The sequence below is a fragment of the Humulus lupulus genome, chromosome 1 (assembly GCF_963169125.1).
Source record: "Humulus lupulus chromosome 1, drHumLupu1.1, whole genome shotgun sequence".
Classification (NCBI taxonomy): Eukaryota; Viridiplantae; Streptophyta; class Magnoliopsida; order Rosales; family Cannabaceae; genus Humulus; species Humulus lupulus.
This window is the reverse complement of record NC_084793.1, coordinates 46,499,576-46,526,023: the sequence shown is the minus strand read 5'-3', so window position 1 is coordinate 46,526,023 and position 26,448 is coordinate 46,499,576. Positions and strand designations below refer to the sequence as shown.

Sequence of the window (26,448 nt, the reverse complement as noted above, 5' to 3'; positions counted from 1 at the left end):
TTTTTTATTATATGATTACTGATATTTGGGCCAACTAATATTATTATGAGAAATTTACACTCCACGCTGATTTTACAATTTAATTACAAAAATATCGTACATAATTTAGTTTACATAAATATTGTTAATTTAGTACCGTTGTCAGCTTTTTTTTCTTTCTTTTTTTCACAGAATCGTGTTTTGAACATCTCTCTCTGTCCACCGTGTTTTCCACTATTTTTTTGTAAGTTTCGTACATTCTCTCTCTTCTCCTTAATTTCAAAAAAAAATTATGGTCACACTGCTAGTCGGTTAGGCTCAAGAGTGGTATCATTGCGACATACTCTTCAAGGTGATCATTTTGATATGTAGAAAACATATATTTTTTTTGTCGTCACCGGATAATATGGCCAGAATAAAAAACAACCTTTTAATTTATTTTTTATATTCTGTTAACCAAAAAGTAACAAAATTTTATTCTCAAACTCCTTGTTGGAGACCACAATGATATCAGAGTCATAAACTTTTATAAAATAGCTTGTCAATGATATCTCTAACAACACTCAATGTGTCCCAAAAAAATTAATCAGGGTAAAAACATCACCAATGTCTTTCCAACTCCTTTTGTCATCACCTACCAAGTAATCAAGCACTTCTTTTGGCCAAATGTAGCTTGATTTGATTTTCCACTTGTTGAATTGATCCCAATGTGGTTCGAAGAACTGTTGGAACATAGAATCCACGATGGTGAATCTTTGGGAGTAAGTCTTCTTATAAGTGTACACTCGTTCTTTCATCAACCCTAAAGCTGCATCAATATGCTGCATGCCAAATATTATAAGTATATATACATCACATTCAAATTATATATATTTTTAAAAAAAATTATTTCAGTAGTCTTACCAGTCTATCCAGCCATGTACGTGGTGTAAGTAGCTGAATAACCATTTCGCTGTGCACGAACCAGCCAAGAGAGAAATAGGCTTATCATTCTTTTTTAAACCAATTACCCATTTCTTAAAACGTCTCATTTGCTTTTCGTCATATGGCTGTAGGGGATTAATTTCACAAGGATCAGTTACAATTGTCTTTGCTTTCTTTTTCTTCCTAGTTGGATCAGTTAACTCGGCACCAAAAATTCTTTTCGTTAGAACCCTCCTTCTCTTGAATTCCACCCCAGCCATATCTTCAGGAGATACCACCTTACAGCTAGGGCTATCTTCTCCAACAACGTGCTCCATAATAAATGTACGGTGTGGTGAAACAAGATGCTCATCTGATACTGAATCCTCATAATCACTATATTTATGTTGCAAGAGCACCAATTCAATTAGATAATCCAACTTCTCCTCCATTCTTTGTTGGTTACTTTTCAAAGTGTCAATATCAGCTAACAACTTTTCATGGTGGGTGTTAATTGGAGTTGGTATCTCTTTCTGGTCTTGCTCGTGACGATGCTCATCTGCTACATCGGGCTTTGTGGGAGGTTCCTCACGTTCTTCCCTTTCAAACTCCAATTCCACATCATTGTCTACAAAGCTAATAACACGACCCATGAGTAGTTCATATGGTCCTTGAATAATAGAGTCATGTAATTCTTTCTCTACGGGTCTTGGATTGAGTGTGGCCTTCACAAGATTCTGCAACAAAATAATAAATTAATAAGGTATAAACATTACTTATAAATCACAAACTCAAATAAAATCTTAACGACTTACACTTTTTTTCTTAAATACACCTTCAATATCTTTCTCTTTCAGCATTTTATGCGCTGACCAGCTAAGCATTCTTGGAAAGGCAAGGGGTTGTTGATCAGCAAATGCAGCGAACTTTGTGAAAATTTCATAGGCCCAATATTGCAGAGCAATGGCATAACCATAAATTGTGTACTGAGGTGCTGGTCTTTTTCTCTTTTGCTCAACATTCTTCAAGTATTTATTCCTTAGCCTTTCCATATCTTTTGTCAAGCCAAATAATGTCTTCTCGTACGATAATCTCCCCCAAAGATAGTTGAAGAAGTCATCTTCATTTTCCACCATGGAAAGGACATCAATAAAGCATTTCTTATTTGGTTCACTAGGTAATAAAAAGAGAGTCTACCAAAATACATAGACCTGATTTCCATACGTCTTCTTTCACATCGCACATTTTGAATCCATCTTCCAACTCTTCAGAAGACAAACATTCTTTATTGTTCAAGTATGTCTGGAGAAGTCTTTTACTCTTGGTCATTTCTTTATACTTTGCCTGATCCGGAGAAATTCCACAATTCAATCCAGTGATCAAACCAAATTCACTAATTCCAATCCTTGTATTCTGACCACAAATATTAAAATTCAAGCAGTATTCGTTCTTTCCTCTACCAACAACTCTCCTAAGCAGTAACTGGTAAATAATAACTCCAGAATATTGTAGAGGCGAAGCTAAGAAGAATTGCTTGAATGGTAACTGTTTTGCTCGTTCCAACAAGCCAAATGTCGTGAACTTCGTTATTATTGTACTCATAATGCTCCCTCCCCTATACGCAACTTTTACTGGATAATGTCTTTCAGTAAGAAGCATGAGGAGTGACTCTGAAAAGGTAAATTAAATAAGCGCTTAATACATAACTCAGATATATTCACACCTTCTTCACATACGGTTCACACTAAATCACACATGGTTCACACCATATCTACACCTTGTCCAAACATAGTTCACCCCAAATTCACACATATTGTTCACTTATTCACACATGATTCACGTATGGTTCACACATTATTCACACATGGTTCACACATAGCTCACCCAAATTCACACCAACCTCACACATAATTCACACCAAATTCAGACATAGTTCACACTAAATTCACCTCTGTTCACACAAAATTCTAACAAAGTTAGTAGTTAACAAATATTTACACATAATAATCCATAAACCATCCCACTGTTGGTCTTGCTTGAGCGAAGATATTTCTCAATCAAAAACCCAAAACCTAAAAAAATACTACTTACATTCTGCAGAAATGAAATGATATTTCAAATGAGTTTTTCTATATCATTAAAAGATACTAGTTTTTCAATTAAATTCACATATAAACATTAAAAGATCATAAATTGTTGTGAAGTACACACTCCATAAGGATTCAATTAAAAACAATAGAGATAAATATGGTACATATTCTTTAGCTACTTTGAGCATGTTTGGCATTTGATAATGCTCATTCATATATTTGATAACAAACTAGTGCATTTGAGTTACAAGTTCCTTCCACAATTGATTTTCACTTATATATCATATATAATATGTTAATAAATTTATTCCAATAAACAAAAAGAGATATATACACACTAGAAATTGAGGCCGTGCAGTTTTATAATAGGGTTAGTTAGTGTAGTTTCCTTTTATAATTCACACATTATTCACCATAAGTTCAGAACATGGTTCACACACCATTCACACCAAATTCACACATGGTTCACACATCATTCTCACATTGTTCACCATAATTTCGAAACATGGTTCGCACATCGTTCACACACTATTCACACAAAATTCACACACTATTCACACTGAAATCACACATCGTTTATACATCATTCACCATAAATTCAGAACATCGTTCACACACTATTCACACCAAATTCACACACTATTCACACTGAAATCACACATAGTTCACACCAATTTCACACATGATTCATACTAAATTCACTCCTTATTTCCCAATTAAAACATGCCTCAAGTAGTTAGAAATTTAACCAAAGTCCAAACCTTACATTCTTCTAACATGTTTCCAACCACAACCATCAAATCTCAAAGCATTAATATGACAAATTCAAAATATACAAAGGAGTCATAAATAATATAACAACAATGGATCCCAACAACAATACCTTCGGCTAGGGTATCGGGCTTGCAAGGGGAGTGTGAGGTCTTTGGTGTTGTAAACCTTGAGCTCCGACGACGTGGGCTCGACGATATGGCTGCGAAGCATAGCGAGGCAGCAATGTGGGTTCGTGGGGTCGGGAGCAAGCGGAGGGGATGGGGGCTATGGTAGATTTGAGAGAGAGAGAAGGAAGAGTGTAAAAGGGGTTGAAAACGAAATGGGTAAGAAAAAAAGGTGGCTGTGGAGACGACGACGCAACTGGGAGGACATGCATCGGTGTGGGACGAGGTGGGTGCTGGCCAGAGACGACAACACCATCGCAGCTTCGACGGGAAGATAGTTGGGTTTGGGAGGGAGGGTTTTCAATGGGAAGGGGATGAGAAGAGTAAGAAATAGAGTTGTTTCTAATTATTTGTTTAACAAAGGGGTAATTTTGTCTTAAAGAGTCAAAAATGTAAAAAACTTTAACTAAGGGTTAGAGTTATAAATATAGGGCTGATTAGGGTCAATTAGCGTAGTTACCCAAAAGAAATTGCAAAGGCATAGAAAGCATGAACTTTGAGCCATAATAGATCTAAAAGGCATCTCTTTAATATATAAATAAGCATCGAATACAGGCCCCACCCCACGTCACAAAAACAAACATAATAGAACATACTCCTATCATTCATATGATGTTACATGCTTATCATGAGAAGATAAATATAAGAATAGTGGCGATATGCATGTGTTGTAATTCCTGAAATTATTGTACTTTGACCCTAGAAAATTACTATACAACTTGAAGAACCCTATCATGATGCATACTCCAAGATCTTGCGTAAGAAAAATAACATGAAGACTAGAGTTAAGCCCTAAAAACATGATACAATAAAAAGGAAAGACATTCTTGATAGTTAAAATACTAAATCCCAAACCAATTATTTTTGTACCTTTGTTGGATCAAAGTCGAATCCTCCCATCTGCATCATACGCTGTGTGTCATCCATGGCTAGAACAAAGAATGGCAAAGATTAGTATATCAAGTTTATATTTTTATCACATTACTAATTGTTGTTTCTGATTTTTGGAGGACACCCAGCATGCATATCAAGATATAGAAATTTTAAACACTAATCTTTTTCTTCTCCCACAATGAGACTAAATAAACTTCTTAATCCAAATAGATTGAGGAAGTACCTGATAAAGAATTTTAAAGAATTAGGAAAGCTCAACAATATTAAAACTCCAAAGACAGAAAAAATTTAGACAAAAAAAAAGACTACTTCAGTAACTATAATGCAAGAAAAATTGACAAGTTCCATGAGCAGCTACTGACATCATGATCTGAATGAACTTTGGGTCTCAAATAGATAAATGAACACATCAATAGCTAAAAAAGGAAACTATAATTCAATTACTACAATTCAATTATTGAAGGATGATAACACAATTCGCACAAAATAAAAATGGCATAATCATTTAACCAAATTTGTAGCAATAGACAAGACGAAACTGACAAGGGATTTACTAGTGGGTCATTGAGAGTGGCAACGAGTATGAACTTGCCATTGGGGGGAAACTTAGCGAAAGACACATCAAAGACCTTATCGCCAATAAGGGTCTTCAAGCAAGCACCAACGGCGAAGTCCCAAATCTTGCAAGACCCATCATGACTACCAGAAAAGCAAACCATTGCAATTAAAGTGTACGGAGGTAACAGGCATAAAGTGAGCCTTAATTGAGTGAAGGCACTTGCTGGTTTTGACTTTCCAAATCCTAATCGTGTCGTCGAAGGAGCCATAGATGATGAGGTTAGACTAGGGGTTGAAGTTAACGCAGAAAACTAGCTCGAAGTCGCCACGAAGGGTTTTGACCCATTCACCTATGGCTGAGCACGCGTCCTAGATGTGGAGAGCGGTCATCAGAAGCATAACAGATGTAGTGGGAGTCGGAGGACCAGGCAAGGTCGAAGATGCCCTCAGAGTGGGCGACGAGGATGACCAAATAGCAATGGTCTTGTCGAGAGAGGCGGAGGCCAAGAAGGTGCCATCGTTTGAGAATTTGACACACCAGATGGCCAAGAGGAAGCCATTGATGCTTCTACGGGAAAAATTGTGTGGCTACAGGAAGAAGAGATATAAGAAATAAATTACGTTTTAAAAAAATTTTGAAAGTGAGAAAATCTTGATTTCAAAATTTCATAAATTTTAATTAAAATTTTAAAAAATAAAAAGTGAAAGTGATTTACCAAACATGTTTTTAGTGTTTGTTTCCAAATTTTTAATTATTTAATAAAAAAATTATTTATTTATATGTTACCGAACGGACCAAAGTAAATTTCTCTAATTTTTTTTTAAATCCAAAAAAAATCCAACACTAGTGCAAGGTCAATATAAATAAAAACGCACTGGTTGGTTTGCGCTCTGAAATATTAGCATAGAAGCAATAATGAAAACTTCATATATTTTTCTTATCAAAGAGGCTTGCCATTTGTCCTCTGAGAGATGCCGATTGGTCCGCCATAAGAGATACACTGCAAGCAATGTCACAGCTATTGAGAATCAATGGACGGTTAACCATGTTTGTTGTAGGTTCCCCGCTAATTTTTTCTCAATGGCATCGTGGGAAGATTCAAAACTCTTTATTTAATTTTTTATATCCAAGCTTTGACTATGTTTCGGGTAATTGCAATAAACATTTCCAAACTGACGAAATCAACTTACGAATGCTAGTAAATGAAGTAAATTTCAGAGTAGAATAATAGAAAATAAGAACTGGTCTCTCTATAATTAAACGAGTTATAGTGGCAACAAACGCAACAAAATTGGCCGCAAAAACTTCGCAATCAAACTTTCGTGAAAATCAACCATTTATAAATCTGGAGGGAAAAAACATGGTCTGTATATATATTAACGACATATGATGTAACAAAATTTGCTTCGTCTCCGATACACATCGTCCTATAATGTGCCCAAAAACCAAGCATAGGAATGTTTTGTATTATAGTGTTTTTAGTACTATAAGAACACTAAAAAATGGTGTCCATTGTGTCCTATGCTTCCGTTCTAAGTCAGCTGCATTGATCTACAATCAACTGAATTTATTCTATCTTCTATCTAAAGCATAATCATGTAATGTTTAAAAGCTATTGCCCTATCTTCGAACCTGCTTTTTTGCTTCTATCTCCTCTGCTGCAACACCAGCCACTGAAATGTCCATAGAAAACTCTTGTTGAGAAGATACTACACAGCGAAAAAACATTTGATGCTCATCAAGACATCAATTGGAGGATTGTAAATCTCAGTACTGTCAAGAGAGACCCCAACTTGTAACAAGAAACTGGGTTTCTCAGCTACACATTGTGCAAGATAACAAATACACAACCTTCACTGTGACTGCATCTTTGGATCTTATACGCCATATCGCCTTAAAGCTTTACTTAAACTTGGCATCACATTGTATGCTTGATATGATCTTCTCAATTCAATAATAGAACCCACCTGGACAAGAAAAAAAATTATCACAACCCAGTAAGCATGAATGACAACCACATTAAGCAGTTGTCGAAACCATTTTATCAAGCAACTTTTGACATTATTATTTTATTGTTCAGAAATAATACATGGTTTATCCGATGCAACTACATTCTAAATGGAAATAAAAATGAACTAATACTTTCTGTGGAACACCACCGCATTTCTGGGCATTCTAGACAACGGCCAAAATAATTGCTGGATGATCAAACATTACATTACAGTCAGGATTGTGCTTACAATGATTAAGATCGATGTAAACCCAATTGCAAATCCTGCATTGATGCGGCGTAAATAATGATCAAGTATGGTTGATGACGTTGCCAAAAAACTTAACAACACACCCCCTGCATAATTTCAACCACTTAACAATTTAAAAAAATTACAAAAAATAATTGGTCTCTTAGTGCCAGGAGGAAAGCAATGCTTTTCAAATAGAAGACAAACTATCCAAATTCAAGTCAAAAAAGCCTACCCCAGAATCGTGTTGATGCCTGAATCTTTGTGAGGTATTCAATGGTAGCCTTCCCAGGTTTTACATTTGGTATCCGGGCACCCATCTTGTTCAAGTAATCAGAAATTTCCTTAGGCAAGTTTGCCTGGACAAAAATGAACGATCATTCAAAAAAGATGGAACTTGGAAAAATACAAAGGAAAGATGACTGCAGACAGTAGCTGAGACTAAGGTTTTAACAGAAAAATCAGAAATGAAGGTAAGCTGGAACAGCTTTTAAAAAAATGCAAGTAAAGTAGGAGGCAATAAGCCAAAAGGAGACTATTTAATTTACTAGATAAGACATTCTTGAGAAAGAAAAATAAATGTCATGCAGAGTAGCACAAGCAATGCTAGCATTAAAAAAAAATTCAATAAAATGAAACTTACAATGTCAAATATATTGAATAGAAAGACGAAAAATGCATATATTGAGTAGTACACCCAAGGTTTAGCACCAATAGAAGTTTCAGGATTCAATATCTCCTTGGCGTGCTCCCAAAAAGGCGAACTAAGAAGACTGCAAATGAACACTGTTAGACTGCTACCATGGTAAATATTCATCCAAGAAATTTAGTTTATTTTATTAAAGAGGGGAAAATAGAATCTACAAAAATTTCCATGGTCTGAAAATGAGTTTGATGGAAACAAGGTAATGTAACTAACAAAGAAATAAGTGATAAGAAAACAACTTAATAAATGAGGCTGAACTATTTAAAGACGTGAGGGTTCATTTGGTTTTAAAGTGAACAACACACATAAACACTAAATTTAAGTTTTACACCAGTCAAAAGTTAATAGAACCTTGCAAGAATGCTGGGGACGGCCAACAGATAATTAGTGGTAAGAACAGGCTGCATTCCAGCTGGGTTGATATTAAAAGGAATATAAGGCTCCACTTCAGTGACTGGAGAGTCATCTCTGTGAGCAAATTAAAGTCAGTAAGCTCCAATATGTAGTGCAAATAGCTTCTAAACCCATATAAGTTAATTACCAACCAACATGCAACAGCATATAATTATCTTGCTAATATACTGCATATATTTGGGAAAAAGGAATTATAACCCCAGTTGACACATGCATAACTTGCTGAATATATGAAGGACCAAAAATCTATGTAGTGAATGAGTATTACCTAGCAGCCGATGCAAGTTTAAAACCATAGTATTGCAGCTTTACTTTCCTGCAACCCTCAGTTACCACAACTGCCCACATAGTGACCAGGGTAAAAACACCCAGCAAACCTAATACATATGGACCCCAGCTCATAATACTTCCTGCAACAAATATTGAAATGCTTAACTCAACAAGTTCACTAGTCCCCAAGTTTTATAAATGTCACAAATACAGTAACACACAGGCATGACGTTGTATCAAATAGCTAACTACATTTTACTATTTCACAGGTGTTCGTGCTCACTACGCTATCCTGAAATCTAATGGATTTATTACATGTTTGTTGCAGTCACACATAAGTTGATATCAATAATTAACTAATGAGTAGTCTACAACTTTGAGATGATTATCTTACTATCTATTTCTTTTTTGTTAACTTCTAGAATTTAAGGCTTAAAGAATTCTGAAATGGCACAATTAGCTTAGAATCACGATCCATCCCAAAAGGAATGGAGGCACAATTAGCTTAAAGAATTCTGAAATGGCACAATTAGCTTAGAATCACGATCCATCCCAAAAGGAATGGAGGCATCTGCTTGTTAAAATTACTGTTCTAAGTGTATTGGGTCTTGAGGTTTCTACTTTTGTATGTTTAATTTTGAAAGTTTTATGAATCTGTTACATTAATTTCCATCATACAATGCATAGTAAATTATCTTAGCAGCATTTAGTCCATCAAGTCACATGCCTGACTGCCGAGACAACATATTGTGCAACATTTCTGTGTAGCCCGTCAGTATTCCAACACATATAATTAGACTTGACCCTTGACCTGAAATAAATAAGTATGCATCAGACGGTACACGGATATGAAGTTGACTGGAATAGTAATAAAACCAGTGTTAAAGCACATATGATGCATCCAACATGTCAAGACCAGTACCAAATCCAGATTCTGAGATGGTATCACAAATCCACGTTATTGTCATTGCACCACAAACCAAGAAAATTGAAGTTACGATCACATGTTTGACTCTGCAGGATCAAGAAATAAATAAAAAAGAACACCATAAAAGAAAAGTCACATCCTCCAGCAAAAAAAAACGAGAAGCCACATCATTTTTCTTTTTAACAAAACTTGTATTAATGAAAAAACACGTAGATATGAGTTGCAAAGAGAAGCCACCTCATATATACACATACCAATCATTAACCAATAAACTACTCTTATAACAATGAAACAGTACAACTTCGAATAAATAAACAAATCTATGCTATCTCCATCAGAAAAAGGGAACAGATATCAATGCCAATAACATGTTATGGTTACAAATTGTTTAAAGTTGATTGTTTCTCAAATCATCTCAAGAAGAGAGAATCTTAACAGTAGTTTTAATAAAACATTGTGCAATTGAAATAGCCAATTGGCTTCTTGCTAGAAATCATAGAGAGATAATTTGAAGAAAAAATTGCTCATAAAACATTACCTATGGCTGGCTACATAGATTGAATATGGAAGCGAATAACAAGATACTATCAGAGCCTCCAATATTGCAAATCCAAGAGACATCCACCATCTAAAATAGATAATAAATAAAAATTGTTAATCTGACAATCTTGACAAATCATCAACTACAAAATAAAATGGAAAAAGCTAAAAGGCGCCAGTAATGCCTACCACTAATACAAATGGATCCCACAATGATAAATATTTCATGTTTGTATTAGTTGTGGTATTAGTTAGTAGTGATGCCCTAATGCTCAAATAAAATTCATCATAAAATTGTGAAGCAAGAATTTTGGCTCACTGCTTGAGATGAAAACTAGACACACATATAACTCTTAATCTTCTCTTGAGCATCTAAGCCTTCTTTACGTAGCTTTACCAACGAAGGAACAACATGACAAAGCACCTGCGCATCAAAGTTTGTGGTGTTAAAGCATAAACAGGTTAAAAAGCAAGGCAAAAACATATATATTAGCATTGCTTCTCTATACAAAAAGCATGGGATTTCCATAAATAATGAAAGTAAGAGATCTCAATTCCCAACTAGAAAATCAAAGCAAAAATATACCAACTAGAATGGGAAGCAAGGAGGATATTTTAAAAGATGTTTAGGTAGGAACACAAGTCCTTGGCAACAAATTTACCTCTGTTGGCTGGGATGTCTTCCAGGAAACATAAATGCTAGTACTTTGTAGTAATATTGATGATAGAAGTACCTGGTTAGGAGATCCTTATGAAAATTTACTTGTAAATCAGCATTTATTAGCTTAATGGCTAATGATTCAATTTAGGGATGTTCCTTTATGAAGCTTATGTGGAAATCTTTAGCTCTCTCTAAAGTTGAAGTTCCTGTGTGGTTGTTATTATTGGAGCATCATAATGTTCATCACTCACTTTAAAGAAGAAAGTCTTTGCAAGCTTTATCTTCCAGATGCAGACGGTGTGTTTTATGCAAAAAGATTGATGAATCTATAAATCATTTATTTTTGCATTGCAGTGTTTCTCTTAACTTACAGAACAGAAATTTGAAAAGAGTTTAACCGAAAGTAGATTATTATACCATAGCACTATATTGAGTTTCAGATTTTGGGATATGGTCTTCCTCTTGACAAGAAGATTCAAACTCCTTGGGTGTAGCTGTCATGGCTACCTTCTATATGGTTGCCGAGGAGTAAGAGAAGTTTTAAAGCTTTTGAAGGCAATGTAAACCGTGTTTGGGATAAAGTTAAACTTTAGTTTCCCTTTGCTATTTAATTGATGTAAAGATTTTAAAGGTGCTTTGTTCTCCAATCTAGTAAAAGAAATTTGAGTGTTTTGTTGTAGTCTTGTTTTGCTCTGATTTTACTGTGGTCTCCTCTTCCACACTTAATACTTACAGTTTTCACTGTCTAATACAAGTCTCGTTACTTAAAATATATAAATGTTTACATAGTACATACCAATCAACATTACGAAGAGCCTTTGTTCAAAAAAAAAAACATCATGAAGAGCCTAAAGAAACATATAGATACCAAAACCCAAAAAGAAAAAGAGGGCAACAAGTAAACATATAGTAGAGAAAACCAAAAGTTTTTTATATTAAAAAAAAAAACTAGGCTCCCCACCTAACCCTACAATATTTGGGGATCAGGAAACTATAGTGAACTCAAGGAGGTTTCATTTTCAATCACACATATCAATTTTACTGGCATGAATACATGAAATGACTAAGGAAAACTAGTAAACCTGCATAATGATTGATGCTATGATTTGAGGACCAACACCAAGCTGGAAAAGGGACAATTTAAGCTCTCCTGTAAAATCCCCAAGTTCATCTGCCGGAAACAATAACAATGACTATCAGTAAAATACTCCCCCTCCCCAAATGACTAAGGAAATGACTTGACGTAGTTAGGCTACATGGCACTGCCATATCTCCCCTACTATCATAGTTTTCCTCTTTAGCAACCTGAAACCCAGTTCCCTCATACAAGAAAGAGGTTGACTCGGATTCAAGTAGGAATAGGATAGTATTAAAATTTGAAAAACATATTTAATGGCAGTAATGGTTTTATAAATAAACATAAACCTGTATATAATCATGTTGTGTTTATCAGCTATTACCTGCAGATCCTGAGGCAAAGCTGAGGTAATCTTGAGGTATCAACCTTCTATCAAACCCAGGGAGAGGAATGAAATAACCAACACGACTAATAATAATTAGTAGTGCTGTCACAAACAACCTCCGCCGTATCTCACTCTTGAAAAATGATTCAGCAGCATTATTGAGGACAGAACCAAAACGCACAAAATCCAGAAACCGATTTCTAAACATTTTAGGTCTAGAGTTCAGATTCTCATGCTTGCTTATTTCATGTGAACTGAGAACATTTGCCTCATCATTTAGCATTGGTGAAATAGCCTTAACATTTAGAGATTGTGCAGATGTGCCATCAACATTCATACAGTTCCTATGGAATTGATTTGAGGAATTGCCAGAGAATCTTTCATTCCATTTTGAAAGAAAAGGTCTTTCTAGAAACATGAAATGTCTTCTACTCAATTCTATAGGGTTTGTTCTAATGGCAGGATAAGATACAGAAAAACAGGGACACCGGCATCGGAGATCAGAACCTGCAAACCCGATTGTACAAATCAGATAAGTTAATAAATGCATTTATAACTTATGATTACTTGAGCATAAAAAATCTTCCAGTAGATAAAGGTGAGGTTAAAACAACCTACACTCCAAAACCTTATTAGAACAAAGTTAGAAATACATGAATTCTCGTGAAGTTTCCAAGGCTAAGCATTCTATCGGGTATTTTATAAAACCAGGGATTTTGTTTCTTATCATTGGTGAAATTGCACATTTATCAAACCCAAGACAAAAAAAAAAATTATGAATCCATAAAAATGCAACAGACTAATGATAATTATAACAAGACTTAATTCCAAAATTAATACTATGTCAAGACTTTACGAGATAATGCATTATTATTCACCATGTATACCAAGCCACAAAAAAATTAATATATTTATTTACAAATTCACTCCTAAAAATAACAACCAAGAAGAACATTATGTAACTGAATGAGCTTAGTAAGCAGAATCCAAACGCTTGTGAAAACAAATACAGAAAAATAAATATAAAATATAACCACAAACTGTAATGATTTAAAAAAAAAAAAAAAAACCCCTACACAATAAAGCTTTAATCAAATATTACATACTAAGAAATGTACAGTAATTCAAAAAGTAAAGTTTCCAGAGCTTCTGGCAAATAACCTTGTGAAAAAAATGTATAAATATTGCAAAATAACTTTATCTTTTACACTGAGCGGCCCTGATTGCTATGGTCGAGTATTGTAAAAATCAGTATATTTTATAAATTTAACTATCACGATTGCATCTTGGAAAATTCATCAGTATTTAATGTCATTTATCTTATATTTTTTTCGTTTTATATACAAAACTGAACCGAACTCACCCTTTTGTAAACTAGGGCTCAGTTCCGAGTACATATATCACAGATAAATATTAGATTAATGGTTTCAATAAGTTTTTAAAAAATATATATATGATTCGAACAAGAAATCTTCCTTTCTTTCTCGCTATATTTCCAAAAAATGGAAAAAACAAACAAACCTCTAATCTTGGCAGACTTTCTGAGGACGGGCTGGGGAAGAAAGCAAGTCGAGCTGAAAAGTGTGGCTTCCATGGCGGGATTGCGAGAAATAGAGAACAACAAATACACTGCTTCTCCACTTTTCTTGTATTTAAAGCTGAATATAAAAAAGAGGAAAAAGAAAAGGAGGGCTCTAATCTCTAACGGCTGGAATCGTCTACATCTGTGCACATTCTCTACGCTATTCCAAATGTCTAATGGCCAGGTGGCAAATTTGAGCTGCATTCTTTATAGGGATAATGGAAACAAAATTTCAATAGGGTTTATACCGTTTTTAGACTTGTATTTTGTTTTATTATTTGTTTGGATCATGTGTTTTGATAAATTATTTTTTGGACCCTATGTTTCGTAAAATAGTTAAAATAGAACCTTAAACTCAATTTTGGTCAATGTTTTCTCAACTAAAATAACAAATAATTTACCAAACTAACAATCCATAACAAAAATAAAATCATTCTGCTGTGTTGTTATATTCAATTTTTCCTTCATTAAAATTGAGTTAAAGATTCTATTTTAAACATTTTATAAAATATAGGATCCAAAAAGTAATTTATCAAAATATAGAGTCTAAACAAATAATGGGACAAAACACATTTCCAAAAAAATATACACCCATTTAAATACTTATATAAACTAGTTACAATACTTTTTAGGAATTTTCTTGTACTTAACTTTTGTCGTAAGTAAACTCTTAAAACCAACTCTAGTTAAGTAAACCCTTAAAACTAATCCAATAAAACAGATGACAACCTCAAATTTGCCTAATTTTTTTAATTTTTAAATATATTAAAATTTTAAGAAAAATAAAAAAATAAAAAACATAATTTAAATTCATAAAAAATTAAAACATATATTTCAAAACTACAAAAAAATAACAGTATTTAATGAAAAATCTATACAAAATTCATAAAATTTTGGAATTAGATTGTATTTAAAATTTTCATTAAATTAATGTATTTTAGTTTTAAAAATACATGTGTTAATATTTTGGAATTTAAAATATTTTATTTTATTTTTTCTGAATTTTTAATTATTTTAAAAATATTTAAAAATTAAATTTTTAGGAATTAAAAAAAAATTTAATTTTTTTCGTGAATTTTTAATATTTTTAAAATATTTTGGACAAATTAGAGGCTGCCATGTGTTTCATAATGATAGTTTTAAGGGAAATCACCGCATATACGTTATTTTAGCTTTTTTTTTCATTTATACGGTTTTTCTCTTTTATTCCCATTTTTATATTTGTTCTTTTTAACATATATGTTAATACTTTATTTGGGCTTTCATTTTTACGATTTCAACACAGCTTCAGACCCCTCTTCTTTGTTCTCTTCTTCTCTTCTTTGCATGCATAACCAAACCCAAATTTCTAAACCCTTGCTACCACTAATCTGAAGATCCATTCCACTAATCTGCAAATTCATTCTTTTTTCTCGCCAAAAGCACACGGTGATTGCAGCTCATCTTGTCGGAAAAACTCCATTGGATTCGGTCCATATCAAAGCTCTGAACCATAACTATCACCGACTGGTTTTGGTCCAAATCCAAGCTCCAAAGCTGCTCCAGATCAAGAAATTGCTCTCAACTCCAAAGGTTGTTTCTGAAGAAAATCGCTTGGCCAAGTAACCCACTGCACTTATATTTTTCTGTTTGTTTGTTAAGATAAAGATTGCTAGCCGTGTTTTTGAGTTTGATTGCTGCTTTTTTTTTTCTTTCTCAAAATCACATTTTCTCTTTAGTTTTGGAAATGAGTTTTATTGAATTTGGGTGCTAACTCGTACAAATTGGTTGAGACATTTTGTCGAGCATTATGTATATGATTTGTAGTAGACTCGTACAAATTGGAATAGGGACTTTGAGTAATATTTTAATCACTGCAAGTGCAAGTTGTGTGAGGAGTTTGAATTTTGAATGAATTTTTGTTGGTGTACCGATCTTGCATCTTCAATAGACTTATATTTGTTGCTTAATTTTTATCTCAATGATAATTTTTGCTGGAACTTTACATTTTTATTGCTTATTTATTTCTATGCTATAGTCAGATTATTGAATGTAAAACTTGATGAAACCAAAAACTACAGTACAATTGCAGCAACCCCGTAGAACACCTGATCAACAATCTAGAAAACACTCTTCAGTGCAAAAGTTAAATTTAGATGTTCTTTGAGTTTCACTGCTATCTAAAAAATGATGCATTTGTTTTCTATCCCTTTTCTTTCATTGTTATGAAAAAGCAAAATGGATAAAATAACATGAAAATGGTACCAGAACAAAAATATTAAAATAAATGTTACATATATGCATCATTACCTTCCTCTTATTTAGAACAATGTTCAGTGTGTCATCTAGCTATCTCTTCTTGTGTTTCCTTGAATTGTCCAAAGCACCATCAGTCAATGCAACAATTAATATGAAACTTATAAGAGTAATAAAAGCTACAAAATTAAGCAGCATATTAAATTAAAATAGCATAGCCAATTTAAGCAGCATATTAAATTGCGCAGTATAGGGTAAATTATTAATTCTATGTGATTATTGGTTCAGAAATTTCTTTGTCTGACATAGTCAATTTAAGTCTTTTGGTATAATATTTTCACATCAATACTTATTGTTAATGTTAAACAGTGTTCATATTTATTTGGGGACTTTACTATATGAGCTCTCTGTTACCAGATACCAAATGATAACCACCCATTTTTTTAATGCTTACTTAACTTGTGCTCAATGTTGGATAGACTTAATATTTTCATATTTTGATGTATTTTAATCCATTTTTGGTAAATGTATCTGTTTTTCTCAGGTTGCTACAGTTTTTAACGAGTCATGGTTCATACACGGTTTTCGTCTGCATCTCCTGCATCTCAAACAAATATTCCAAATTCTAAATCAAATATGAAATCTGCAGTTGCTTCTGTTAGTAAAGCAAGAGTGAAGAAAAGCCTCTATAATTCCAAACATGATGCTAGGAAAGCAAAAAGATCAAAAAAAAAAAAAGCCAATTAATTATTGAAGAACCTTGTGAATATGCTCCTAAGGTATTTTTTCAATTCCTTTTCACTTTAGCAATGATTTTTGAGTTTCCTATGTTTTACTGCTCTGCATTTACTTTTAAGTAGGTATTATTAGGTTGCTTAGGTTGGTTGTTTATTGGTTGGTTTCTAAGTGCTATATATTTTCAATGCTTTCCAAATTAATTGATTTGTGCTTATATTGTTTAAATGTTGTCTATGAATTTCTTAGGATTTTATAGGATTGTTAAATATGTTGTTTTTTATGTTGTTGATTAGTATTATGAGGTGGTTAGGTCTTTTGAAGGTTTCTTAATCATGCCTTAATTTCATTTTATATCTTGCGATTGGCTTTGATAATACACATATAAATATATATATATAGTGTTATTGATATATAGTCTCATAGTCTAGTATAATAAGACACTGAAAGCGAATGGTGAATGGAGATAGAGGAGTTGCTGAACTGACTGTAATGTGACTGAGAGATACTTATTTACGTATTGTTTATAGGGTTGATTCAAAGTTTATAGGGTTGCTTTATTTGTTGCTAGAAAGGGTTGCTAGGTAGGGTTGTTGTATTCTTTCAAGGGTTGCTTAAGTGGTTGCTGTTTGTGTTGCTTGATTAGTTGTTCTGTGTTGCTTTTCTATGACGTTTGAATTTTACAGGGTTGCTTTATTAGTTTTATATGTTGTTAATGCATATTATGGGTTGATTAACAGTTTCAATGGTTGCTTAATTGGTTGTTCTTTGTGTGCTTAATAGGTTGATGTGTTTTGCTTAAGAAGTTGTTTGGGTTGCTTTTGTAGTTTTAATGGTTAATTAACATGTTTTTTTATGGATTGCTGATTGTGGCTTAATTTATTAATATTTGTATTTTTCTATATAATATTGTGTATTCTTTTGCTATGTTTTATAGGGTATGAATTTTCTAATTCATCCGGATAATTGCTGTTCTTCAAAAATTGCTTCTACAATCAAATATTCTTTGATTCAAGCTATCCATGAGAAGCTTTCAACAAAGCAAGTTAGTGATTTTGGTGATTCTTGTTTTGGCCATTTCCTAAATCTGCCAGAGTTCACAATGCAACATCAGCTTATACACAATCTATTGCTAAGAGAGTTGCAACAACCCAACAAGCTAGAGATTTGGGTTGGTGTAAATGGCATGAAGCTTCGATTTGGGATAAGGGAGTTTGCATTAGTCACCGGATTACGGTGTGTGGGCTTCACAGATAAAATCAAATATGTTTCAAAGGATAATGGTCTTTATTCTACATATTTCAAGGATCATTCGAAGATCAATAAGAAACTTCTTAAAGAATTCTTTGATGGGAAAAAATGGAAGAATGATGAGGATGCCTTGAAGATTACATTGATGCATTTTCTGCACAATTTATTGCTTAGTTCTTTTGAAACTAATATTGTCCCCAAAGAAGACTTTAATATTATTGATAGTGGTGAGTTTTCTGAATTTCATTGGGGTAAAGAAGTTTTCAAGGCTACTGTTGAACCTTTAAAGAAAAGGATTGTTGTAAAAAATAGTAAAAAAGAGAGCAACAAAGATGACAAGAAAAAAGAACAGGCTTTCTATAGGTCGCTTGGATTTCCATATGCCTTCCAAGTATGGCTTTTTGAGTGTTGTCCATATTTGAATGGGAGATATTGTCATCTCTCTCAAGGATCCATCCCATGTATTCTCAAATGTTCAAGCACCATTCAACCTACATTTGCATAAATGACCAAGTTGTTATCTTTGAATGTTGCTGAGGTATTTTCATTTTTAATAATATGCTTCTAATTATATTCTTTTTTATATCTATATATAAAAAAACATTTGACTTTTATTGCAGTTGAAATTGAGGAATATATATCCTACTTCCAAGGAGAGAAAAAATTCAGAAATAAACAGTTTGTTTCCAAAAGAAAAGGAAGCTATTGAGGATGAAATCGGTGTTGCTGATAATGTTAGAGTTGCTCAAGGACATAGAGCAACTAATTCTAGAGTTGCTGCATTAGGAGATGATGACTTTGTAGAGACTCCACCTCGGTCTATTGCTAGTGATTCTTCACCTTCTTTGCCTGCTATTCATCCTCACTTTGATACTGGTGGTTGTTCATCTCCTACGCCTGAGATGCCTCATGTTTTGCTAAGTAGCATGCATGCACAGTTGCTAGCTTTAGAGGCATGCAACAAGAGATTAGAAGAAAGCAACACAAGATTAGAAGCAAGCAACAAGAAATTAGAAGAGAGCCACAAGATTGTTATTAATGAGTTGTCTTCATTGAAGAGTCATGTTCATGAAGGATTTTTGAATCTTCAGAAGTTATTTAGTTCCCATTTTGTAGGGAAACAAGTATGTATTGTTTCATGTTTACTTTTTGAACTTTTTGTGCTTTATCCTATCATTATTTGTTCCTTATTTTTTATTTTTGTTCTGTATTTATATTTTGAATAGGATTCTCATGATATTGAGGAGGACAATACCAACATTGTTGATGATGAAATGGTTGAAAATAATTCGAAAGAAGAAGATGAAAAAGAGGAGGATGAGTCTGAAGAAGAAGAAGTGCATCAATCTGAAGAAGATAACGATGAAAGTGATGATGATGATGAAGACAATGCAAAGTGTTTTGGAGAAGACAATGATGATGATGAAGAAGAGAAAGATGATAATCATGAAAAAACAATGGAGGAAACAAGGATGAGGATTCTAAGGTTGAGTTAATTTTATTTTGCAAAAAAAAAAAGAAAAAAAACTCATTGATATGTTTTTGCTTGCTTATTTGTATGTTTATTATGTAGGTTGATGATTCTCATGGTTCTTGTCAAGTTCCATCTCAAGTTGCCCAGGTTGATGAAGTTGCTAGTCATGTTGCTGGTGAGGTTGTTGATTCTCAAGTTACTAAAGATCCAAAAGTTGCTGGAGTTGCAACTAAGGTTGCAGAGGCAGTTGCTGAAGATCCAAAAGTCTCTTTTGTTGGATTCTTTATCAGACATTGAATTGGATAAGGCTATAGAAAATGCATATAAAGCTGTAGATGCGATGAAGGCAACTGGGGTATAGTTTTAGTCAATTCTCTTTATTTATTTATTTTTATTTAAAGTTATTGTGTATTACCCATTTTTATAGTCTTTTGCTTTAATTAATTGAATTATGTTGTTGTTGTTTATGGTTGTTGTAGTTGTTTATATGTATGTTTTTGGTTGCTGCAATGATGCATTTTGTGGGATTTTATTCAAACTACACTTCTTTTTATTCAATTTTATCTTTTGCTTATCATGTTTACTTTGATTTCAATTTGTTATTTATAGGTAACTTATATTCCTTGCACAATGTTGACGCCGTTTTTCGTCAAACAGTGAAAGAAGAGCACGTAAACAATAACTGAAAATTGCCAATTAAAATAAAACAATATAAACACACGATTTTTACGTGGTTCAGCAGTTAAATCTGCCTAGTCCACGAGTCTTTGTTATTAAACTCAAGATTATCTCTAGGAATTCTTCAAGAACGAATTCTCCAGAGTTTTCTCTCAAGGATCAGAATTTCGGTCCTCTACAATGGTGCATGGTCTCTCTATTTATAGAGAAGGCTGCAGAATACTATCCCACATATTTTGGGTAGTTACTCTTTTTGTATAAATCAAATAAATGGCTTTAAATGCCTGTAATCAGATATAAAAGGAAACGTCCCCTGAAGACCAGGGGACGTATAACTGACCAAATATGTAAAGAACACCCTAGACTAATACTTACAAAACATTCGCATAACATAGTTTATAAAAGAATACCATTCATTATCAAAGTCTCAGGGGGACTTGTTTAAAACCATGCAAGTTGGCGCCACAAGTTTTAAAATAAAACATAGGTTTTTATGCAAAGTTCAAAGAAACCAAAAATTAAATAACCGAGTCCCACTGATAATTTAGGAAAGTCTCTTAAAAACAAAACATAATTTAAAATGGCGTTCTACGTTGATCGTTTTTCCGTCCATAGGATTACCCCACGCCATACACTCCATGATGAAAGAACTCCTCACGTCACCACGCGTGCCATAGAGAAATCCTATTTGCTACCTGGAAGGAAAGTAAGGGGGTGAGCTAAAAGCCCAGTAAGGAAGTACAAACAAATAAGCAAGTAAGAATACAACAAATACAAACACTAACGTTCATCTAAAACATCATGGTATATCATAACATAATCGTAACATATCATCATATCATAATATAATCGTAACATATCATCATATCATAACATAATCATAACATATCATCATATCATAACATAATCGTGACATATCATCATATCACAAACATACAGCATACATGATGAGCATGGAACGCTAGTTGTCCATGTCACCCTATGAGGTAAACAGGAGATCACTGATCCTTGAATAACCTCGGCGCGTCCGCCCTAGGAGTTACGTCTCAATGTCCTTAGTAACTCGTTCGATGTATCTGACATCGTAATCTGTTTGATGTATCTAACATCGTATTCTGTTTGATGTATCTGACATCGTAACTGATTTGATGTATCTAACATCCATACACATATCACATTCTACATATCATCACGTTATGGCATTCATAATTCATAACAATTCATTCATACAACAGTCTTACCATTCATAGCATAAAAATCATAGAATCTATCTAACTTCCTTACCTCAGGTCTAAGCTAAGAATTTCACAATCTTTCAACGAGCCTATATCATAATCAAAATAACATTTCTTAGGTTCATAAAATTACTATTTTGCCCTTCCATACAACTCATGTGTGCATGGGTCATGCACTCATGATAACAGTTACACTAAACATGCAATTATCGCCAAAAAGAATAATGCTCGTTTTACCCATTTTACATGCATGATCGTTTTATAACAACCACCTAGTTGAATATTAAACATAATTTTGGACGTAAAAGTGGATTTGCATGTAACACGCATACGTGGGAACATTGCGTAATAAAGACGTCTTCAAAAACGATAATTCTACATTTCTTACTTTTATTGTTTTAAAATCAATAGACATATTGCATGCTTTATTTTTCTTAAAATTTCTAAGTTGATTAAATTTCTCAAAACATTATTTATTCTATAAAATTATTTTATTTTAGCTTAAAAATAAAATATGTGACAAATTTCATTCATTAATCTCAAATTACAAAGAATTTACCAAAAAGCTTGGATTTAATTAAAATACCTATTTTTAATATGTTTCTTTAGAAAAATAAATTTTATCATTGCGTTACATAAATGAGGTGAGAAAAATATATTTTTAAGTGTGGAAAATATATTTTTATTTAAATTATTTAAGACTTAGTTTTATGTAACAAAAATCCATATGTGACAATTTAAATAAATTTTTTTAACCTTTTAAAACAAACTTTCAGCCACCATTTATTTTTTTTAAAAATCACAAATAACTAGAATCTAAATATTTTTCTCAATCAAAATAAAGGAAAATCATAACTTATCAAAATATGCATTTATACCATTAAAAATACCATTTTTCAATATTACCATAACTTAGGAAAAATAATTTAATCCAAAAACTTATCCAATTCATTTTAGTGAAACTCACTTTATATTTTCTTACAAAAATTCCAGCAACTATTTTTATCATTAAAAATCACCATAATCAATTTAAAAAGCTCATATTTTCTAAAATTCAATAAAAATTCTGTATGTAAATAATTGAGTAAAATATCATTTTAATGGGACTTAAAATCCCCTTTTTAATTTCATAAATTAACATAACATCAAGAACATTACTTATGCATGCAATTCATCTTTTTATCAATTTTTTCCCAATTATTTACAAAAAAAAAAAAACAGCAAGCTTAATTCCTCATGAAACTTAACTTTATCCCAAAAATTACATAAAATCATACATGTCCAAAATCTCATCATACTCTTATTATATGCATGATTCTAATATCACTAACATATTCACATGAAATCTTTTAAAACCATTTTTTTCTATTCCATTGAATCTACACATGAAATCCCACAAAACACTAACAATAACAATAACATATATCAATTCATAAGCACCATATTCACATATGCCTTATATTAACCTAACATGTTTCTATCATTATTTTCATGCATCTTATAATTTATTCATTCACAATATAACATGCATCCTATCAAAATTTCATGGACCCAATTATCAAGATTGCCAATTATCAACTTACCCATATTACATAGGTCCTAAAACATGGATCTAATATATTGAAAATCACACAACATCACACAAAAATATCAAGAACATACTTAGGTATGCCTAGGCCGAAATCTCCATGCATGCATTCATAGATTATCACCAATTTTTTTATGCATAGCAAAATCAACATCACAACCCTTTTAAAACAAATCATACTCTCAAAATATACAAATCATATTCACCAATCCTACCAAAATCAACCATTAACATCATCATCAAAACCTCATAGACAACCCACCAAAACCAATATAAAGGCTAAGAAAAGACCATTACCTCTCTTGATTGTAAAATCAAGAACACAATAAGATCAATACCCAAACTCCACACCCTTGTTCAAGCCTAGGGTTTTTATTGGAAAACCACCATGAGGAGAAGAAAGAACCCAAACACACACAACAATAAAACAAGTCAATAACATATTATCAATAAAAAGAGATTATACAAACAAGAAAAACAAGAGAACATACTCTAAGATGGGTTCCTCTTCACCTTCTCCTTCTTTCTTTCTTTCTTTCTTTCTTCCTCTCTCTCTCTCTCTCTACACGCCACTCTCTCTCTCTCTCTCTCTAGGTCACGGCAGCCACAAGAGCAAATGGCTCTTCTCCTCTTTCCTTTCCCCTTTATCATTATTCTCTCATAAAGCCTCACCAACACAAAATGGTAAGTTTCCTTTTTCCATTTTATTTTCTCTTAATTTCTCTTTATTTTCTTTTATAATAATAGATATAAAGGAATAAAAATGATCACATGCCTATCCCCAAAATAACTATTGTCTTCAATTTTTGATTTTTATTACTTAAAAGAAATAATTCCTTTCCCACTAGGTTCACACGCCCAAACACCCTATTTCCCTTTTCTTTTTTTTCTTTTTTTTATAAATTAACTCAAATAAAATCTAAAATAAGGAAATATAAAGTGTGTAGAAAATCTACACATGTGTACCATGCTACCATGCACTAGCACACACTAAATCACTAGGGTGCATTACTATCTATCATGCACCTTAGTGCATTCCACCATAGCTCACATAATTACCTCAATTGTCACACTTAATTAAAATGTAACACTAATAGTAAAATAACATGTTACACAATTATTCACTTATTAAATTAATTAACCAAACAATTCTAACAATTAAATAAAATAATAAACAATCAAATAAAACAAATAATCAACCAAATAAAATAACAACACTTAAATAAAACAATTCATCACACTTAACATTTAAATCAAATAAATCACAAAATTTAAATAATCTAAATTTTTTTTTTTGGTGCACTACAAAATAATATCCCATGATTATAGGGGATTTACAATAATAAATGGGGATTACATCTCATATTTATAACACTTGTAGATATTCAAGGTGGTTATCACGTATCTCTAAGGCTTTAGCCTCCCAGGTTTCCCGTCACCTTTCGAGCTGGAGACATCTTCCGAGGTCACATGGCTTTCCGAGATCGTATGTGCGTCGAGCTCGGGAACCCTGACCCAAGGTCATCCCTGGAGATGAATGTGTTCCCGGAGCTATCTTTCGAGATCATGAATACTTCGAGGTCACCATACTCGAGGTCACCTACATCTTGTAAGCTCGACATACAATCCTGGAGCATGATTCCATCCTTATGAGTCCGCTTATTTGCGAATCCAACTTTCGAGGTCATAACTTGCATAGCTCGAAATCTGGGTGTAACACACAACTATTGTCCCTTATGTTGGTAGTAGTGAGAGTAACTTAGGATATGTTACTCCTGCTCTACCAAAAAGGACAATTAAGCTTCCACCTTGCCTGCAGTCACCTTTTTTGCATACTTTTTGTTCTTCTTCTGGGGAAAGTAGTGTGATTAAATCAACAGGAGGAATCAAGGTTGTCAAAGGAGTTTTCCCATTAGATGACAAAATTGGTGAATTGCCTGACTTTGTCGCTGTTCAAGAATTCTATGTATGGCTTGATAAAGGAATGAAAAGTAATAACAAGTAAGTAATTTTTTTTTAGGTTTCTTGTTATCTTTGTTTTAGTTATTTTTTTATGCTTTCTAATCGTATCTTATTTATTTGATCTTAATAGATTGAGATTGTACTCGAAAGAAGACAACCTTATCATACCTGGGTTGCAACTTGGGGTAGATGTTATTACTAAAAAGATGTGGTTTCATGCACTTCAATATAGTGGACAACCTATTTTAAAATCAGTAAGTTTTTTTGTTTTTCTTTTATTTTTTGTTTATATGGTGCTATTTTTTTTAGTTTACTCTCTTTATTTGGTTGCTAAAATGTATTATAAATTTGTTTTTCTTTACAGCATGTTGATGTAGTCTTTTATTATTTGAGGAAGAAAGGTATGTATCGTGACTCTACTGTTTTGAAGTTCACTACAACTGATACTACCTTTCAAAAGAGGATTGAAGCCATTTATGATTCTTTTTTAAAGAAGAATCGCGATCATGGGGTAATGAATCGTAACCATGTTATTGCTGAGGTTATGATGGGCTTTGGATTGAGTTGCAACAAATCTTGGCTACAAGTAAATCATGTTGTTTTTCCTATTTTAGTTAAGAATGAAAAGCATTGGCTTCTTGCTATATTGTCTTTCAAAGATAGGTTGATTCATGTTTACAATACTTTGAGCTGTGATCGTAAGGATCATGTTGCCTTGCTAGCTATAGAACCATTTCGTGTGTTGCTGCCAACTTATTTGTCTATCATTGGATTTTATAAGCGAATTGATATAGACTTCTGTTCAAAGCCTTATTTTGGGAGACCTCAAGCTGTTTCTTTTGAAGTAGTTATGGATGATGACATTCCTTCTGGGTCACCTATGTGAGTTTTTCTTTCTTTACAATATCTAGAAATCTTAAATATTAGATTACATTTTAATATGTTTTTTAAGTATATAACTTTTTTTTTTTTTTTTATGCTTGTGCAGAGACAGTGCAATATCTATGTTCTCTTTTGCTGAGTATTTTATTGCCAAAAAAGAGATTCCAAGATGTAATTTTGATGTTGAATGTCATAGGTCTAGGCTTGCTTATTTACTATACTCATATGCAATGGGAAAACA

At 32.8% G+C, this 26,448-nt stretch overlaps 3 protein-coding genes and 1 pseudogene across 7 annotated transcripts; 1 reads left to right on the top strand and 3 right to left on the bottom strand.

The window, feature by feature from the left end:
• Positions 1-395: 395 nt before the first annotated feature.
• Positions 396-5,523, bottom strand: LOC133792015 (uncharacterized). 5 transcript variants are annotated; one of them, XM_062229936.1, is made up of 5 exons: positions 5,359-5,523; positions 3,856-5,027; positions 1,698-2,552; positions 883-1,619; positions 396-800 (listed from the first exon to the last, which is right to left on the bottom strand). In XM_062229936.1, exons 3-5 carry the CDS (start codon positions 2,016-2,018, stop codon positions 782-784), a joined length of 1,077 nt encoding a protein of 358 aa, XP_062085920.1. In that variant the 5' UTR covers positions 2,019-2,552; positions 3,856-5,027; positions 5,359-5,523; the 3' UTR covers positions 396-781. The 5 variants fall into 5 exon arrangements, with proteins under 5 accessions (XP_062085920.1, XP_062085910.1, XP_062085926.1 ...); XM_062229926.1 differs by having other exon boundaries at positions 3,856-4,839; positions 5,359-5,500; XM_062229942.1 differs by having other exon boundaries at positions 4,781-4,839; positions 5,359-5,500.
• Positions 5,092-6,410, bottom strand: LOC133814384 (COMPASS-like H3K4 histone methylase component WDR5B; annotated as a pseudogene).
• Positions 6,411-6,714: 304 nt separating this feature from the next.
• Positions 6,715-14,278, bottom strand: LOC133792009 (preprotein translocase subunit SCY2, chloroplastic). The gene is made up of 13 exons (XM_062229919.1): positions 14,107-14,278; positions 12,583-13,092; positions 12,205-12,293; positions 10,806-10,885; positions 10,460-10,549; positions 9,916-10,007; positions 9,717-9,804; positions 8,992-9,129; positions 8,661-8,777; positions 8,247-8,376; positions 7,839-7,962; positions 7,604-7,710; positions 6,715-7,330 (listed from the first exon to the last, which is right to left on the bottom strand). Exons 1-13 carry the CDS (start codon positions 14,177-14,179, stop codon positions 7,241-7,243), a joined length of 1,728 nt encoding a protein of 575 aa, XP_062085903.1. The 5' UTR covers positions 14,180-14,278; the 3' UTR covers positions 6,715-7,240.
• Positions 14,279-16,969: 2,691 nt separating this feature from the next.
• Positions 16,970-20,223, top strand: LOC133814374 (uncharacterized). The gene is made up of 5 exons (XM_062247344.1): positions 16,970-17,059; positions 18,075-18,779; positions 19,009-19,512; positions 19,615-19,874; positions 19,962-20,223. Exons 1-5 carry the CDS (start codon positions 16,970-16,972, stop codon positions 20,221-20,223), a joined length of 1,821 nt encoding a protein of 606 aa, XP_062103328.1.
• Positions 20,224-26,448: the final 6,225 nt, after the last annotated feature.

What these genes read in the sequence shown, in the direction of transcription:
- LOC133792015 (XM_062229936.1), bottom strand. Translation starts at nt 2,018, where the DNA reads ATGGTGGAAAATGAAGATGACTTCTTCAACTATCTTTGGGGGAGATTA. An exon ending in GTGTATTTAAGAAAAAAAGT is followed by an intron (nt 1,620 to 1,697) that starts GTAAGTCGTTAA and finishes ATTTTGTTGCAG; the next exon opens with AATCTTGTGAAGGCCACACT.
- LOC133792009 (XM_062229919.1), bottom strand. Translation starts at nt 14,179, where the DNA reads ATGGAAGCCACACTTTTCAGCTCGACTTGCTTTCTTCCCCAGCCCGTC. An exon ending in CTTTGCCTCAGGATCTGCAG is followed by an intron (nt 12,294 to 12,582) that starts GTAATAGCTGAT and finishes TGTTTCCGGCAG; the next exon opens with ATGAACTTGGGGATTTTACA. An exon ending in AAACTTGCATCGGCTGCTAG is followed by an intron (nt 8,778 to 8,991) that starts GTAATACTCATT and finishes ATTTGCTCACAG; the next exon opens with AGATGACTCTCCAGTCACTG.
- LOC133814374 (XM_062247344.1), top strand. Translation starts at nt 16,970, where the DNA reads ATGGTTCATACACGGTTTTCGTCTGCATCTCCTGCATCTCAAACAAAT. An exon ending in CCCATTTTGTAGGGAAACAA is followed by an intron (nt 19,513 to 19,614) that starts GTATGTATTGTT and finishes TATTTTGAATAG; the next exon opens with GATTCTCATGATATTGAGGA. An exon ending in ACAAGGATGAGGATTCTAAG is followed by an intron (nt 19,875 to 19,961) that starts GTTGAGTTAATT and finishes TTTATTATGTAG; the next exon opens with GTTGATGATTCTCATGGTTC.